Source organism: Manacus candei, unplaced genomic scaffold (genome assembly GCF_025592945.1).
Source record: "Manacus candei isolate 608988 ecotype Guabito, Panama unplaced genomic scaffold, ASM2559294v1 h1tg000071l, whole genome shotgun sequence".
Classification (NCBI taxonomy): Eukaryota; Metazoa; Chordata; class Aves; order Passeriformes; family Pipridae; genus Manacus; species Manacus candei.
Genome location: NW_026138119.1, coordinates 10,773,906 through 10,792,584, shown reverse-complemented (window position 1 = coordinate 10,792,584; position 18,679 = coordinate 10,773,906). Strand labels below are relative to the sequence as shown.

The 18,679-nt window shown below is 49.3% G+C and overlaps 1 protein-coding gene across 5 annotated transcripts in view; it reads right to left on the bottom strand.

Moving 5' to 3' along the window:
- Positions 1–518: 518 nt before the first annotated feature.
- Positions 519–18,679, bottom strand: part of ZNF618 (zinc finger protein 618) — a 169,137-nt gene continuing 150,976 nt past the window's right edge. For all 5 annotated transcript variants that reach the window (XM_051807911.1, XM_051807909.1, XM_051807910.1 and 2 more), the window contains 3 exons: positions 16,346–16,423; positions 11,066–11,167; positions 519–9,562 (listed from right to left, as the gene is read on the bottom strand). In XM_051807911.1, the coding sequence (XP_051663871.1) occupies positions 8,049–9,562; positions 11,066–11,167; positions 16,346–16,423 (1,694 nt within the window). In that variant the 3' untranslated portion in view covers positions 519–8,048. The remainder of the gene's footprint in view (positions 9,563–11,065; positions 11,168–16,345; positions 16,424–18,679) is intronic.

Genomic DNA, 18,679 nt, shown 5'->3' with positions numbered 1-18,679 from the left:
CTCCTCGGTGAGGGAGGAGCAGCTCATGGCGCTGGGAACTGAAGGGATGCTCCAGGAAGTGCTTTGGGGAGTGCTGGGTGCCTCAGGCACGTGGTGCCCAGTGTGGAGTTCTCTGGATGCCAAGTTCATATGGCTTCCCACTGCCAGAGGGCAGGGTTAGATGGGATATTGGGGAGAAATTGTTCCCTGTGAGGGTGGGGAGGCCCTGGCACAGGTTGCCTAGAGAAGCTGTGGCTGCCCCATCCCTGGAAGTGTCCAAGGCCAGGTTGGACTGGGCTTGGAGCAACCCAGGCTAGTGGAAGGTGTCCCTGCCCATGGCAAGGGATGTGGAATGAAATGATCTTTCAGGTCCCTTCCCACCTAAACCATTCCACGATTCCATGAGATCCACCAGAGACCACTGCTGGGATCCAGGTCACTTCCATGGATGTTCTCCCTCCTCACAGCAGGACATCAGCCCTGGGGAATGTCCCAGTCACATGCTTGAAAAATAGAAAAGCTCAGACACTTTTCTTTTTCCTAAAGGTTGTTTTATTGTAAAACCATAAATACAACACTGACATGAAAATCCTCAAGCAACGGATGCTTTCTTACAGTTACAGTTTGTCTTCTGCCTTGGCATCAACTCTGAAAAGAATGTTGCAGAAACATGTCTCTAAGGTATTTCCAAATAACCGAGCTCTGGCCGGGAGCGCTCGGCCCCTTTGGAAGCTAAGTGGAACTATTCCTTCTCTCCTGTGGAATATTTCCATTCAGACAGCAACAGACTTGTAAAAACAGCAACATTTAAACACCTTGATTTTTTTTTTCTATAATAATCCTTTTCATTTGACGTCAGTCTAAGTTTCAAACAGCACTGAATTCATTTAGCTGTAAAAAAAACCAAAAAACCAAACCAAAACCAAAACAAAATCCTAAAAAGAAAAAAAAACAACCTCAGAACTTGAGTTGGCCTCAAGCGTTCGTATATCACAATGAAAATCAGCAACTCAACCCCGTGCAATATTGCTCTCTAGTGAGTCATTTGATCCACACCAACAATACATGAGACTTCAAACAGGTTTTGTTTTGTTTATTAACACAGCAAGTGTGACATTAGATAACCTTTTAAATACAGTACATGGTACAGCGCGGGGCCAGCTGCCCGCACGTTTCCCGTTATGAAGACAAAGCCAGCGGTGGCGGTTTATAAAAATATTGTGTTGCTACAAAAGTATAAATTAATGCTACCGGTATTAAGAAATATTAAACACATAAAACTTATAAGGATTAAGAAAAATATTCATTAATACCTGTAGAAAACTCTGGCCTAAAAAAGATATTTTTTGTATATTTTTTGTATATTTTTTTTGTATTTTTTAAGATGACATGAGTGCGCTCGCGGGCGGGGCCGCGGGCGCGTCTGTGGTATTGCCTAGAACATCTGCATCTACAGAAAGGAGGGAAATGCACACGAGTTACTGAGGCAGGGAGGGCGAGAGGGACAGGAGAAGTTAATCTTTGCTTGATGGAACAACAAGAATTGAGCCCCTCCAGAGGAGGTTTGGGAAAACGGACGTACGGGCGAGGAACAGCTTCTCCTTCCAGACTGGCTGCAAACAGGGATCTCCCACGGTTGGGTTTGTCACCATGACACTGTCTGGCTACGGCGTGGACCACGATCATCACGGCCTGGGTGGTGTGTGCTACTCCTGGACCTGTCACCTGCCACCAAGGGTTCAGTTCATCCACTACCAGTTTTCCTTTTAAAGAATTAAAGAAAATAATGTTAAAGTCCCACTAAGTTTCAAGGGACCATGGAAAACAGACTGTTGCTCCTTCCAGAATACATGCCTCCTTCCTTGAGTGGAAAGATCCTTCTCCATAGACAGCAGGGGAAAATATTCCCTCCTCCCAAGCCACAGCCCCCTGGAAAAAAGAATCCCACCCTAAGCACAGACACTGCAGAGACCACCACCAGAACCCCTAAGAGATGGGAACAAGGATTCAAGGCTGATGAGGCTGGCAGTGTCTTTTTAAGGAACTCTGGTTGCAAAAAGCAAGGGTTGGACATGCCTGTGGTCATCAACTCCACCCTAAAATATACCCATCGTTAAGGCTGCACTGCTCACCCGGGTCCCACTGTCAGTGATGCCACAGCGACGGGAGAAGAAAATCCTGCCAGTCAAATTCTGCCAGTCACTGGTTGATCTTGTGCATCAATGAACCATTTAGAGTCTCATTTTAGAAGATACTCTAAAAAATTCCAACTCAGCTGCCTACGGATCAGGAAACCCCAAGGGTCTATGGATAAACCATTGTATATGCGAGCAAAACTCCCTCAAGTTATAAACAAAGGACTCTGTAACAGCAGGAGTAAAAACACAACTAACCAGCCAAACTAGAACTGAAATGAAACGGAAATCACACAAACATTCAGTAGATAAAATTAAATTTCAGGGCAACCCACTGTCATTGGTTCACCATTTCTGGCCTAGCGTAGGCAGACTCTCCCCCAGGCCTGAGGGCTGTTCCAGCAGAGCCGGGCTGGGCTTTACTGTTTGCTCAGTGACACTTCAGAAGCCCCAAGAAGATGGTGACCTGTGGCACGGGGACAGGTCCCACACACTGGGAACAGGGAGATCTTATTGCTACAGAGTGACAGCTTCAGAGATACCTGATATGGGACACTGGGGCTCAGCCAATGGTTCTGGGCGTTCTCAATGGATCCCACAGATTCCAGACCATTGTGTAGCACAGAAAATGCACAGCAGAAGCAGCAAAACATTGAACACTGTCCCCCAGCCTGATTCTCCACCTCAACTGGTGTTTTTTCCTCAGCCAACTCCCTCCTTGTTGGAACCTGGTTGATGGATATACTGCAGTGCTGGGAAGGATTTGGTGCTGCTGAGGAATGGGAGAATGGGAAGGAAGATGCTCTGTGAACCCTCCTGGGTCTTCTGGGCAGGACTGGCTTTTCCCACCCCTACATCCAGTCCCTTTTCTCTCAGCAAGGTCCATAGCAGCCTCGTGCCCCACGGAGTGAACTCCAGGAGCTGTGCAGCCTTGCTTTCAATGACAAAGCTCAAAAAGCATTCCCCTAGGAAACTCCTCCCAGGTGAATAGATTTCTTCTCCCTGAAGAGGCTTCCAAGAATCTGTCTTTAGTGTCTTTTTATTTTTATCCCTTTATTCCTAACTACTCCATAGGGTATAACTAGTCCTTTCCTGTGGGAATGCTCACAGGAGCTCCTTGCCTCTCCCTCAGCCAGAGAGGAGCCATAAGAGATCCAAGCCTTTCCTTAGCACAGAGCGGCACTGCCAGCCCTGCTCTTTTAGTGTTGTTTGATTCATCAGCAACTTGGTGCTCCTAGAGCAGCAGGATGTCCCTGCTCCGGTGTCCACCATGGGCTGCTGCAGGGTCCAGAGTGGAACTGGCCCCTCAGACTGGGTGAAGCTGAGCAGATTCAGCCACCAAAACAAACATTTGTGGTAATTGTGCTAAACTGGGTTACTGCAGACAGTTGGAGAAAAACCATCCCACCCCCTGAGCCATCTCACTGAACACTGTGAACTCCACCACCACCATTAGAATCACAGAAAGTTCTGAGTTGGAAGCAACCCACCAGGATCATCGAGTCAAACTCTTAAGTGAATGGTCTGTACGGGGATCAAACCTGTGACCTTGGCATTATTAGCACCAGCCGAGCTCACCTCTAGAGCTCAAGCCATTTCCAGAAGTATCTCCCTGCTATTTTCAGTCATTCCCAAGCTTTGAGAGTATCTGGTGCAAATTCATTTGCAAAATTCACATAAAGGTCATGACTCCCTGAGCTGCTGCTGGACGTTTTCTCTGCCCAGCAAGCGCAGATTAACCAGTGCAGGTGGTTTGTGTGGATGCTCAAACCAGTTTAGCTCAAGATTAAACTGGTTTAAACAGCAATGAATGAACAACTGAATTAGACAAAACCTGAGCCCACCGTTGGCTTTCACAGGAAGTTTTCCAGATTCACTAGTTCAAATACACCCAAAGCAGTTTCCTCAGCACAGACAGAGAGACTGGACAGAAAAGAAAGTTCACCTCCACCTGAACCTGACCCGGGTGCAAGACACCAAGCCTATCCTGCAGGTCAGACCACAACTACTGCCTGCTCCTGGAAACATGGGGAGGGGACAAATTAGGAAACAAATCTGGGCTCCACAGCCCTCTGGCTGCTGCACTCACACAGAAACAACCTCCTGAAGAGCTCTGCCTCTATATCCCACTCTCTGTTTTCTAGTAACAAGGATCTTCAGATAGGACTGGAAGGCCCTTCACTCTGACAGTTCACCTGCTGGTGCTTGTCCCCCAGCCTGAAGGTCAGAACCCTCCCAAAGCCAACTGGGAAGTCAGAAAGAGAAGTCTGTAAGGTCAGGCCCAGAGTCAGCAGCAGGAACAAGTGACTGCCTGGATGCCCCCCCATTTCTCTATCCCAACACATTTCTCTAGTGTCAGTGAAGGAAACCAAGAAGCAGAAGGAAAAATCCCAACATGACCTACCAGAGGATGATCCCAATTTTGGGGACTTCTCCAGCTCAAAGGGGGCAGAACCTCATGACCTCTGCAGCCTCCCAGCCCAGGATGGGAAGTGCTCCCTACAGCATGTGCTGCTCCACACCCTGAGGCATCACAGAGCAGGAACAGAGCAGTTTGCGTTGGAGCAACCTGGCAAAGAAGAGCTTCCAGAACTCAGACCTTGGTAAAGTATTTTTGCTCCCTAGAATGTGAATCCAAGCCTTGAAGATGGAAGGAGGAACAGAAGCAAAAGCTTGGCATTTAGGGTAAATACCTGTGCTACAGATGTATTTCTCTGCTTTTAATTAAGTCTAGTACCAGACAGAAGGGAACCTGGGAGCAGACACAGCATGAGCAGCTCCTCTGAGCTGAACACCCAGTAACCAAAACGCTTAGGAGTCATGAAAAGCTACAGCTTCTTAGTCTGAGTTATGGAGGAGATTGTTCCAATTCAGGTCTTAGGTCTCATCTTGCTTTTTCAGCTAAGTTGAGATTTTTAGTCTTTGGGAGAATGGCATCTACCCGACATCACGGCATGTTTGCTTAACATCCATCATTAGTGCAAACAGCCCAAGTTGCCTTGGAGAGGACAGTTACTGGGATGGGGGAAAGGGCCAGTCCATCCCTCTCTTTGGTCAGCACAGCAAGAACACTCCAGACCTGATGCCAAAACCACAGTGTGAGGAGGGAAAGGAGAGCTGGCTGGGAGGTCAGGGTGGCTGTGCAGCCATGGTCCTGCTCCATGTGCTGGGCACAGAGGACTGCAATTTACCCAGTTCTCAACGCCAGGGCTGTACACCCATGCTAACTCTGCCTTGCCTGCTTCCCACCCTCAAGGCCTCACAGATAGAGAGTACAACAAGCCCCAGCTGGCAAATCCCACTGAAGTCATCCATCTGTCCCTTGCAAAGGAGTGCTGGGGGCTGGAACTGCCTTTCCAAAGGAATATAAGGACTTTGCACATTCCCCTGAGCATCAAAGAGCCTGGGAGCTCTCAGGGTCTCTGATGAACCACACAAAAAGGTGTAGCATGCCATTAGGAGAAATAACTACAAATCCTGGTCCTTGTGCCACCAGATGAGCTGTGTGGTACACACTCTGTGCCTCCAAAGCTAATTCTGCTTTGGAATCATCCTCTAGACAAGTTTTCACGCTGTCAGGTACCTGTGGGCCCAGCAGCTCACACAGCTCACTGTCAGTGGCACGAATCTCACTCAGGGCTTCTGTTTGACACTTCATTTTTGTCTCAAACAGGCTTCTCCTGCCACGCAAGTCCCAAGAGCTGTGTCACCATGGGCCCAGCTGGTGGCTGGGCAGGCAGGATTTGCAGAGGAGGAAAGAAAACCAGCAAGAAGAAAAGGTGGCCCTATAACCAACACCTCCATTAGCCACTGCCAGGGAAATCAGATGCCCAAGTGCCTTTGCCTTGGCAGGTCCTCTTCACGTGCAGCTGGCAGTGGGGTGGCAGGCTGTGTGATGTCCACAGGCAAGACTTAACATTTAGGAGACACCTGGTTTTGCCCTGATGCCAGTAACAGTGCCAAGAGGTCAACCCAGACTCAAGCCAATGGAAGACAGCTGGGTGCCAAGAGCTATCCTTAGTGATCCTGGGCTGGGAAAGGTTCCAGCACCCGAACTGTGTCCCTGAGTCCCGTGCCAGTGCAGGTGTCAGTGCCTGAGAGGCTCAGGGCATCTGCACACAAAGCCTGAGAGATTTGGTTTGCTATTTCTCATGTCTTGGAACGTGCAACTTCTCTTACAGCCAGAGATGGGCAGGTCGGATCTTGGTTTAACATCTGGTCAACAGCAGGAAGTCAAAGAGGCCCCCCAATCTTCCCCCCTGTGTTGTCAGCCACCAGCAAACACCTCGTGCTGCTGAGGGGCTCCAGCTGAGCCAGTCCCTCCTCCTGACCCTCCCGTGCACTGGGACTGCAGCTCCTGAAAGCAGGAGAGACTACTGAAAAAATCACAATTGGCTTCCATTCTCCTCCAGGATATCAGTCCCAGTGGTGAAAAACAGTTTGGCACCAGAGGCTGGGAATTGTCCAAGAGGCACCAAACCTGACAGAGATGCAGGAGCTGTGCCTGTGGGCAGGAAACACCACAGAGCACTGGCCCTGGGGGACAGCAGAGTGACTGAGATGGCTCTGGGTTATGATCATCTCCAATTGCATTTGGGCTGAGCCAGGATGTGGGAACGTTTCAGAGCCCGTGGCCTTCCCAGCTAGAATGAGTCAGCAACAGAACAAGTAGTGTAATGCACTGTAGGTATCAAAAAGACATTCGTGCCACTAGAGGAAACTATTCCAAATAAAAACGGGAAGATATTCTTTGCACTCAATCAGGAGCACTTACATTCAGAAGGATCTTTGAGCCCATGCACTTCTCTAAGCTTCCTTCAAACCCCAGTTTGACAAAACTGATGAGCTTTGTTCCCCTGAAAAATCATACACCTTGGTTTGTCCTTGGCATTGGGAAGGTTGGTTTGTGTGTAACTGAGACACTTTTAAACAAAAAAGTTCAGGTAAAATGGTTATCTGGCAGACCTGACAAGCTCACTAGTGGCCCACAGCCATCTATGCTGTCACCACTTACTTTTCCTGGTTTCTAGGCTTTTCTATATAAACAACTGCTGTGGTTCCCATAAGGATACTATTTAATTGCAAATGGGCTACTCTAGAACAAGTCTGACAATGCCTGATGCACAAAATTCACAGAAAAGCTAATTAACACCGGGAGTTCAGAAAAGAAGTTCTGCTGTAGAAAAATAAAGCCAAGAAACTTTACAATTACAGACATTTCTGCCATAAACCATTTCTCTTAGTTTGAAATCAAACTTATAATCACTAGCTACCACATTAAACTCAAAAGTGGGAGTGGAGGCAGAAGAGTAACTTTTGGTTTTTTGGAAAAAAGCATATATGGAAAGGATAAAAATAAAATTAAAACCCAAAAACCTTCAAGTCTCCCTTCCCTGATTTCTAAAGGTCCCAGTGTTGGTAGAACACAGCTGCCCTGATATGTGCACCAGGTGCCAGGAAGGCCTCAGCCAAGTGCCCTCAAGGTGTACAGTTATTCAAAGGAGCAAAGTCCAGTGCAGAACTGGTCTGTTCAATGGAGTCTGATTATCCATGGCAAGATGGCCCAGGGGACAAGAGGAAAGGTGGGGTGGAGGAGAAACAAAAGAAACTTCAAGTCACTTTAGATCTCAGCTGCCTGAAGACTTTAGAACATCAGCCTCCCATTCGTCTGCCCACTTGAAAACATTAGAAAGTCTGTCAAGTCCACACACTATCTATGGAAAGGAGCACGTTCCTGGCAGAGGGCTGTCTCTCTCCCATGCTCAGCTTTCCTTTCAAACTTAATTTTATATATATTTATATTTTTATATATATATAAAAAAGCACTTGGTTTCCAGGGGCATTCATAATGAGGTCCACAGTGTTTAGAACTTAAAATTCTTTTTCTTTGTTTGGAACAGTGTTTTAGAGTTTTGTTTTAATTAACAGACAGTCTTAAAGCATGTTGGACTTCAAAAACATGAGTTTGTTCATGTCTTCTGGACTGAGTAGCCGTCTCCTTTTGATCAAGAGAGCCTGCTCACACATATTTACACATTCGCTCCTGGCACCCACAGCAGGCACTGCTAAGAGCCAAAAGGCCAGCTTGGCTAGTTTTGTATGCTTTTGGGTAACACACGACCAGTACTGAAACAGGTCAGGGGTGGCCTGGAAGAGAGGTTCTTGCAAATAATCATAGACTTCATTTTTCCCGAACCAATCTTCTTCCTGAGCTGCTGTGGCTTCCCCTGCTGCACGAGGCTTCTTGGTTGAAGGTTCAAATTCTGTTTCTTCTGCCCAGGACTCTTTCACCTCATTGATCAACTCACAGACCTTGCCAATGATCTCTTCGTGCTGGTACGGTGGGACAGGCCGCAGCTTCTGCTGAGGGTCTAAGATCATGGCTACCTTGTGTGCCGAATGAACTTTGAAGTTCTCCTTCAGCGCCTCCAAGAAGAGGTGGCAGAGTTTGCTGACCACGCCAGCATCGTTAGCTTTGGAAGTGAACAGTTTCTCCAGTTTGACGTAGGTGGGCAGGACCAGCTGCAGGGTGGGCCGGTTCTCATTGCTCAGCTCGATCACAGCCTGTTTCACCGGGGCCAGGATGGCTGCCAGGTTGCTGAGTAGGTGTTTGTTCAGGTTTTGGATGAGGTTCATCTTCTTGGCCCTGCTGTAGAACTCGCAGATCTGCTCGTAGCGCTCGTGGACGAGCAGGAGGGAGTCAGTGACCGAGTTCCAGCAGGGCGGGGGGGAGGTCTCTTCCAAGGAGCCAAAGGTCTCCTTCGAGAGGCCTGTGGATCCCGCCAGATCTTCACAGACATTCAGGAGCTCGATCACCTCGTGCATATTGCGAGCCTGTAGTGTTCTCTTGTTGAGCACACTCTGTACCACCGAGTTCAAGGCACAGGCCGAGCAGCGCAGGCACATGCCCGCCTTGGAGAACGCCGAGGAGTTGACTTTGCAGTCTGTGACATACACCGTCCTGATCTCCGACATGACAAACTCCGACAGCACATTCTGCACCCAGTGGTGGATAAAATCACCATTGTCTCGAATGTCTACACCCTTAATTCCCAGGACGTAACTCTTGATGTGGTTGCCCTCTACCTGGTAGGCGGTCAGGATGTAGCAGGAGTCGGGGCCGACGCTCTGTGAGTGGCAGGTGACCCCGATGCCCAGGCAGGCGTTGCTGCCCAGGGCGCAGGTGACCTTCACCTTCACCTGGTTGTACATCCGAGGCAAATGCTTCAGAGCCAGTGTGTTGAAATTGCCCAGGATCTCGGTGACAGAGAAGGCACCATAGCGAGCCCCACTGTCCACCAGGGTCTGTGCCAGCTTGATGAACTCCTTCCCGCTCACCACGCTCAGCACCCCGAGGTCAGTGCACATCACCCGCAGCAGCCTCTCGGCGATGTTCTGCCGCTCCTTCTCCGGGATCGCGCTGTTCCCCATGGAGCCGCTCGCGGACGCTGCAGGGAAACACAAGCCAGGCGAGAAAGCACTGCATGAGCTCCTCTGCAACTGGAGAGGAGGAACTCACAAAACAATCCTCAGAGACCCCAAAGAGGTGGAGCATGCCCAGATGATGGAAGAGACACCTCCAACCCTGGATTTTTTTCCCCCAAGGTTTCTGTACAAGGAACCTCGAGGGACAAGCTCTTGCTCAGAGCAGCAAGATGCTTATCTGCATGGTGTCCCTGGTGTGGGGACAGACAGAGCCCACACTACTTCCAATCCAGTGCCTCACCTGATGGCACCTCTGTGCTGCCCACTGAGGAACTGCCTAGGTAAGTTATAATCATGTTTGCTATTCATGTCTACAGGCTGATGGTCACAGCTTAGCCCAGATGGAAAAATGGACATAGAATCATAGCATCACAGACTGGTTTGGATTGGAAGGGACCTTAAAGACCATCTTGTTCCAACCACCTGCTATGGGCAGGGACACCTTCCACTAGCCCAGGTTGCTCTAAAGCCCGTCCAACCTGGCCTTGGACACTTCCAGGGATGGGGCAGCCACAGCTTCTCTGGGCAACCTGTGCCAGGGCCTCCCCACCCTCACACAGAACAATTTCTCCCCAACATCCCATCTCACCCTGTCCTCTGGCAGTGGGAAGCCACTCCCCTTTGTCCTGTCCCTCCAGGCCCCTTGTCCCAAGTCCCTCTCCAGCTCTCCTGGAGCCTCTTTAGGCACTGGAAGGGGCTCTCAGGTCTCCCTGGAGCCTTCTCTTCTCCAGGTGAACCCCCCCAGCTCTCCAACCCTGGCTCCACAGGAGAACACCTTTCCACTGTTGTGAGTTGGTTCTCTTCTTTGAGACTGTTATTTTAAGAGCAATTGCTCCAGTGAAGCATCCAACATTTTCCACCATCTCAAACAGTGCTGAAGCCCAAGTTCCTATTTCTTCCCTGATCTTCATCAACCCTGATTTCAGACAATATTAATGTCATTTTTGGCCATACCAGAACAAAAAAAGCACCACAGTTTTGTATCCCCCTTTCTCCCTGGCTGCTCAGCTCAAATGCTTTGGAACTGATTTCCCTGGGCTGTATTTTCCCTTTTCCCGTCGTGGGAGGCCATGGGAGGAGCTCTGGACAAAGCCACAGAGCAGTTGTCTGCCAGCACAGGGACTGACATGTTATGCCTATGTCATGCCAGGATGACTAGATTAGTTTTTTAACTCCAGGTTGGGAAGTCTGACCTTGGATCAGAAGTTAATTTCTTCAAGGGGTTCCCAAACGCATCTTCCTCACAAACCTTCCCAACCACCTCCCAGGGTTCTTTGTGCACACGAGTGCTCCTGTAACAGGAAGGGGTGCTCTGCTCTGCCAGGCAGGACATGAATTATGGATGAAATCAAGAGCAGTTCAGTGAGGACTAGGGCCTTGTGCAGTGCCCATCACTGCTGCACCCTCTGAGTCACTGTTGCAACGGGACAGGTAAGCCCAGGATGAGGAGTGAAGGTGCTACGTACTGTTGTTGGCATTATTTCTTTGGAGCTGTGGTTTCCACTTCTCTTCAACCACAGGGAGAGGTGACCTGGGCTGGCTGGAGGCAATGTTGTTCTCATTGTCAGCTGTGGGGCAAGAGACAGGCAAGGGTTAGAAGCACAAGATGATAAATGCTTAAAGCACAAAGAACAGGAAACTATCCATGTGCTCAGCAGTTCCTTAGGATTCCCTTAACTAAGGTGAAAATAAGCTACTACACTCTCTGTAGTTCTTAGTTTTCAGTGAGCTGGTACAGCACCCTCAGAAACCTTGAAACTGTCTTTGGACTCACAACCTGCCACCTCCCCAAATGTATCTGCAATGGCTTTTTCTGTGCATCAGCACACCTTGAGAAATGTCTTCTGATGAGCTGAAGCTGCATCCCAAGAGGAATGGAAGTTCCCTGTGCAGCCTGACTTGTTTAATTTTCTTGCTTCCGAAATGACAGGAGGTAAAACAGACACTGATCCTTCTTTTCCCTTATTGCCTCTTCCTGCACTGCAGGCAGCTGCCCTTTTCTCTCTTGTGAAGCACTTGGTTTTTCAAGCTGTGCTCAACCCCTCCAGATCTAAGGATCTCATTACAATCTTTATATCTGGTTTCCTCCCCTGAAGAGAGTGGGCCAGTATCCTCAGACTGCAAACACAAAGCCAAATAACCAAGAGTCTGGAGTGTGACCAAAGATCATCCCACCCATGGCTGCAAAGACACCAACTGCCCCCAGAATCTTTGTGCTTGTGTTCCCATTTCTGTGTGTGGAACTAGGCCAAACGCTTTGGCTGTCAGTCTGATGGGATCTTTCAAGGAAATGCAGGCAAGATCAGTAAATTCTCCATTATATCCATACTTTTTCCTTTCCTGTGCCCCAAGAACTTCTCCCCACCCTCTAGAGGTAATTTTCTAGTTCTTAGTATGCTTCAATCTGAAATGGTGATCTGAAATAGGCTGTGAAGCAACACTGAAGTGCACAAAGAAATGAGGTGGAAGAAGCAGCAGAAAGATGGAGAGACTGATGACCAGGCTGAACAGAAGGATGGAATTAAACACAAAGAAAACAGAACAGGTCCTTTTTTCACCACAACTGGACTTGTCTCACCTAATTTTGGACATCTGTTAGACACACCCCTCTTCAAAGTGGCCTCTTACACTCAGTGATGCAAACAAGACTCACAAGAGCCTCTCATTCCCCCAGGCAGAACTAGAGCCTCTTGTACTGTAAGGTCATTGGTGTGAACTCACTGGAGTCACTGACTTCTGCACTGATCACTCAGGGGGTCCAGGCTGGCCTGGACACACCAGCACTCAGTGCAGTGACTCTGCCCGTGCTCTGACAGCAGAGCACGAGCTCGAGCAGGGCCTGGAGCACACACAGCTCTGCAGCCAGGCTGCTCTGTCCATCAGGACACTCAAGAGAGGGCAAAGCTGCTCTTCCCCATGTGTGCCACCGACCTGGGAGAGAAGGGAGACCAGCAGTGATGCAATGGAGCTCCAGTGCTCTCCTCCTTACAGGCAAGTCCTCTCCTCTGAGCAGCTCTGACATTCACAGACCTGCACATCAACAGCCACAGGCTGCACAGCCACCAGTGGGTCTGGGCACTGCACTGGCACAGGCTGGATCAATACCTAAGAGCAATCCAGGACATGACAGGACCAGGGTTGACTCGAGGACTGCCTCGAGGTCTGTGTGTGCCCAGGGAATTCCCTGGCCATGGTGGGTACCTGGGGAGCACTGCCATACTCAGGCTGCAGCCACAAGTTGGTGTTTGCAGGTGTGGAAGAGATATGAAGAGCAGGAGGCGCTCCAGTGACCAGTATGACACACCACCTTTCCCCCAGCATCTGCCCAGACTAATTGCTCTTGAGCTAATGACACCAGTGTCCTCAAATCCAAGCATCTGTGGGTGGGATAAGGAAAATGCTGGACATTGCCTACTAACTTGGGTAGGTAACTTCATGGTTCAGGCCTTCCTTGTCTTGGTGAGGATAGGTAGGGGTAGAAACCCTCTGTATTTCCTCACCATAACTCTTTTTATCTATTTCCTAACAATAGGGGATTTATTATATACAAATATCTGCTGGCATTCAGTACGGCATTAATGAGATTTACGCATTTCAGTCTCATCTTCCTTATCAGGCAGTCTGTGAACTACACAGATCATGGTTCTTTAATTTCTCTTCATGCCTCCAATCCTTTAATCCAGGTTCAGCCTAGTTGTCCTTTTATTTTTTCAGGCCTAGATTGTCAGAAGGGCATTATATGGTAGCACTCGACCTGAACAAAGTACTCTAAAGGGAGTCAAAGCTGTATATTGTACAGTGTAATCACAGAACAAATTCCTCTGCCTGGTGTTCTGCTGTTCTATTTCTGCCTTTCAGCACCCAATTTACATTCTAATTGCTTCTCCTCACTGTGTAGCTGCTTTATGGAGCTATAATCTCTCCTTATTACCTTCCAGCCTCCACACTCAGCCCTCCGAATGACTCTGTGTCCCTGGTTTTCTCCTGCAGGCCAGCAGCACGTTCTCTGGCCTCAGTCCCTCGTGAGGGGTTCAGGGGAGGCAGCAGTCAGTTGGAAGAGATCAGCCCTTTGCATCACACACGACAAGCCAAACTGGGCTCCTGAACACATTAACTGAGGGAATATTTGACCCATACAGGTTTCTTGTATCCCTGCATCCCCATAATGAAATATTCCTTGGGCCAGACATATGGACTGGGCTAAACTGCCCCTATGTCAGTGTCCCCAGTCCGTGGATCCTGAGCCACCAGTTCTGCTGATCCCTGCAAGGTCCCTGCACTCCCAGACTTCAGAGATGTTGGACCAACCTGCTCTTGGATATGGAAATAATAGAATCACAGAATCATGGAATTGTTTAAGTTGGAAAAGACCATTAAGGTCACCAAATCCGAACATCAGCCCAGCACCACCACCATGGTCACCACTACACTAAACCATGTCCTCAAGTTACCTGGGGGAAGACACTGACCCCCACCTGGTTCCAACCTCCTGTCAGAGCAGAAGGCAACAAACCTCTGCCAGAGTAACTCAAGCTCTGTGTGGTCCCCACAGTGCTCTGCTCATGTGCAACACCCAGAGCTGGACACCCATCAATGCTGGGTGTAGTTTTCACGTCTCTCCACTTTGCTTTGCCCTCATCCCACAGCAGCACGTCCTGCACCCACGGCCCTGGCTGCCCACGGGGGTTAAAGGCTGCTGCCCCCTCCAGAGGAAGAGGTGTGAGCACAGGGCTGCCAAGCAACACACACAGAGATGCCACAGGAGGGGACAGTGGCTTTCACATGGGACAGCCTCCTAAAGGGGACAGCCACTCGAAGGAGACAGGGACAGGCTCACTGTCACTGTACTGGTGAGACACTCGGGAAGGAGCAGCCAAGCAGAAGACAGGGACTTGCAAACAGAGTAGGGAGAGATGAGAAAATAGTTTAACAAGAGTAATCTTGAGCTGGGGAGAAGGGATTTACCCATTCATACAGCTCTTGCAGGATACAACTGTACAGGAGTCAGATCACAGACACACCCGATCCCTCCAGCCCTGTTCTGTGCCCAAAGCAACCCAGGTGAACAATCACAGAACCACAGACTGGTTTAGATTGGAAGGGACCTTAAAGATCATTCCGTTCCACCCCCTGCCATGGGCAGGGACACCTTCCACTAGCCCAGGTTGCTCCAGGCCCTGTCCACCCTGGCCTTGGACACTTCCAGGGATGGGGCAGCCACAGCTTCACTGGGCAACCTGTGCCAGGGCCTCAGCACCTTCCCTGGAGCCCTCCCCATGGGGCACTTGTAAAGAAGAGAGAAGGAGGAAGCTGCCAGCAGCACTGGATTAAGATTCTCAACAGCTCACACCCTGCCTGTGAGCTGCCATTCTCCCACTGGACTCCTCAGCTTGGTCTCTCCTCTGCAGCTCCACCACTCAGTGCCACCAAGAGCTGAAACTCCAAATGCCGCATTTCAGTGCCAGAGTCCAGAGCAAGGAACAGGATGGTCAGGACACAGTGTGGGGGCAGCAGAAACTGCCATGGAGAAGTAGCAAGTACAGACCTCAACACCACAGGGTGACGGCAGCCCTGAGTGGAGCTCCACTGCTCCTTGGGGTAACACAGAGTCCCAGCACTGCACAGGAACCAGCTCATGCTCTCACAGAAACCAAAACTCACGCCTTCTCCAAACAAATCACTCTAAAAGTCTCTTTGTAACATTATATAGATGATAAATAAATCAGCTGCTGAACAGACCCAAAGCCTGCATTACCATTTGCCAACAGGAACTGAATTGGATAGAGGAACCTCATGGATGAAGAACTCTAGGAGTACTGTTAAAATTAGGACTCCAGATAAACCACAGACCAAGAAAGAACTTTCGTTAGAATTATTGTTACAGAATGGAAAATACTCTTTTTCTTAAACCACTTGTCCCACCTTGCCACTCTCCTCAGGGCCTGCATCAAATCTGCATCTCAACAGAGCAGCTGTTTGTTGGAGACTACAGGTCTGTCAAAGGGCATTTAATTGTTTTTAAACCTGTGTTAGTTCCCCTGAATTTTTATTGAAGAGAAAAAAAAAAAGAAAAAAATCTGCCAATATAAAAAAATCTCCCGTTTCTGCATTTTTTAATGTGCTGAATGTTGTCTTTGAAAGAGCTCTGGCTTTGAAATTTTAAAATCATCTCCTATGTATCAAGACAGAAAAAACCTCCGTGACTTAGAAACAAAGTACAGGAATGATTCCTCAGAATTTTCTTTTGTAGGAAGCTGTGAGGGAAATGAACACAACTGCTGAAATGCAAATTCTTCTTCTGAGAATTTCAGTCCTTTGCAGAACTCCAGGAGACACAAGCACAGGACTGGACTTGTGTGGACAAAGGCTCTGCTGCCCTGCAAGTGTTTTTGGTTCGTTTGCTTCCATGAGAACTACTCCTTTGGGAGGAGGAGGGATTTAACCTGCTGCAGGATCTTATGCATTGAGGATTCTCTAGATACCTTTGGATAAAGGGCATGAGTAGTGTGATGTGCTCTGTGCTAGCAGGGCATGATCCTCCTCTTCTATGGAAAGGAGCAATATTTAGGATGTACCCTGAGCCTGTGTGCTGTAGCCTTTGAGGGTCCAGGTTTGCTGCAGGTGAAATGATTGGGGCTTTGGGAAGGGGGAGCACAGAGAGCCCTGTGGACACACACGGGGGTCAGCACAGGCAGCAGCGCAGAATTGAACTCTCCGCCTGCAGCCAGTCCAAGTGCCCGGCTTACCTGCGTGGGACTGCATGTGCTCCAGGAGATTGTTATAAAACTGGAACTGGATTCCACAAGCTCCACAGGTGTAAGGCTCTGTTTGGGAGAAATCAGTTCAGAAGAATTACACAGAGTATGCAGGGAAGCAGCACACGTGCACACTGCAGGCTGTACAGCAGCGGGGCCGGACCTTGGGGACACCTCGGGCAGTCACTGCTGCCTGGGCTGGGGCCGGGTGTGCTTCCTCCTGCTTCACTGTACTGCCAGGGGGAGGCCCGGGACGGCAGAGGGACAGCACTGACACTGGAGGGAAGCACCTGCCGGGGTATGTGGGGGGATCCCTGTGGATCTGCACACAGACCTGGGAGGCTGCACACTGCCGCTCCCTCAGGCTGCTTTTAGCACATCCCTGTTCTTTCTAAGCCTGTGAGCAAAGCTTGGTAAGTTCATTTTACATCCAGTTATGTCAAATTCCAGTCTCTGCTGCCTTTCCTGAGTAAGACAAGGAGCACTGGGTTGTGAACAATCCTGTAGCTCTGAAGCTGGGGCGTGCAGCAGTGCCATGGGGGAACTCAGCTGGGTTTGTGGCTGCCAACAAGGGCAGTGAGACAGGGCCCGCTGAGTCCATGGGGCAGGGTGGCAGCAGGTCACTGGGGGAAGCAGAGGTGAGGGGCAGGAAGCACAGAAATCAGGGCTGTGCTGGAAGACTGAGAGCAGAGCAGGAGAGCCATGTGCCAGAGGAATATGGATGAGCTGGAGTCAGGAAAGAGCTGGGTGCAGAGCTCCCTTGTGAGCTGAAAGACACGTTCAGCTCTGTTCTGGCCAGTGTGTTGAAAGTGCATTTTTTCCACTGAATTAACCTAATAGCAAATGTTTGCAGTTGCCTGTTTAAACAGTATTAGTTGAGTGCATTATTTGACAGATGTGATCTCGAACTACAGTGCTGAGACATGGTAACATTACAGTTTGCCTCTATCCCTGCAGCTACACCAGCACTGCCACCTCTCAGACTGTGGCACTTTGGTTTGGAGCAGCAGAGTGGCATATAAACAACTTTGCATACAAATGCCTGGCCCACACACAAAGCAAGGTCTGTTGCTACAATATTTCAGAAATCTAGATCTAAGTTCAAAGGAAAAAACTTATTCATTCTGCATCAATGAATAAGCAAAAGCACTAGCATCCAGGGAGGAAGACCCAAAACCCAGGAGAGCACAAGCCTGCCTTGGCTGTACTCTGCAAGAAGTCTGTAGTCTGTGTCAGGTAGCAAACTCCAGAATTTACCTGATGATTGTGGGAATCTGTGAGGAAAAACACCCAAGAGACCACGAACAGTCTGTACTTACATGCTATGAGGTTAAACCTTTCCCAAAGAACCTACAGCCTCTTAAACAACGGAGCCAGCTCCATCTGGAGCTGTGCTCAATGCTTTAACTCACTGTGTTTGCTTGTGATGCTACTCCTGGGTTTTGCTGTAGCAAGGAAGTTTGGAAGTACGGTACTTAAGTATCTGTGTTTGTGAAAAAAAGGGAAGACTTGGACAGCTGATTGGCACTTTGGGATTTCAGGCCTTGGGAATTAACAGGGACTGGCTGTTTCTGCTGAAATGATCAGCAGTGAAATAGTTGTGGTAAAATGTCATAAGAGGTACAATGTAATCTAATTGTTTAGACTTATTTTGTAATTATCAGAGAGAAAAAGACCCCAGGCAGGTGCAAACCATCCCTCTTCACTATTTCAGTGTCAGATGACCTGTGTCACAGACCCACCTCTTTGCTGCTCACAGAGCCCAGTTTGCTCAGATGGAAATGTCTCAAACTTGACTCCCCTTCAAGTGTCAAAATTATCATTTCATCAATGTAATGAAAGCAGTCACACTTCCAAGGGCCTGCTGCCTGCTGCTGACAGGTCAGAAGGGCTGTGGTGCTGCAGCCAGGACAGTTCAGTGACCCCCTCTCTCTGCTCCACTGCCCTGCTGGAGCCCCTGTCCCTACACCGAGTGGGGAGAACAGACCCTGCTGTACCTCTGAGGTGCTTCAGGAATGCTGACAGCTGGACATGTCACCCCACATTTCCCTGGACACTGCCAGCTCTCTGTGTGCCCCCTGAACACCAGCAGGGATGTGCATTCCCTGCTGCCATCGCTGCCCGTAGTGACCTGGGCCACACAAAGCTGTGATGAGGGAGCCCACTCCTCACTGCTGCACTCTCAAGGCCCCTCTCTGCTCCCACACAAACTCCACAGCTGACCTGGGAGTAGGTTTCCAGTAGCCACCAGAACAGCTCCTCCTCAGCTCAGTCACAGGGTGCCTCACTGGGAAGCAAATCCCTTACACCCAGCCAGGACTCTCC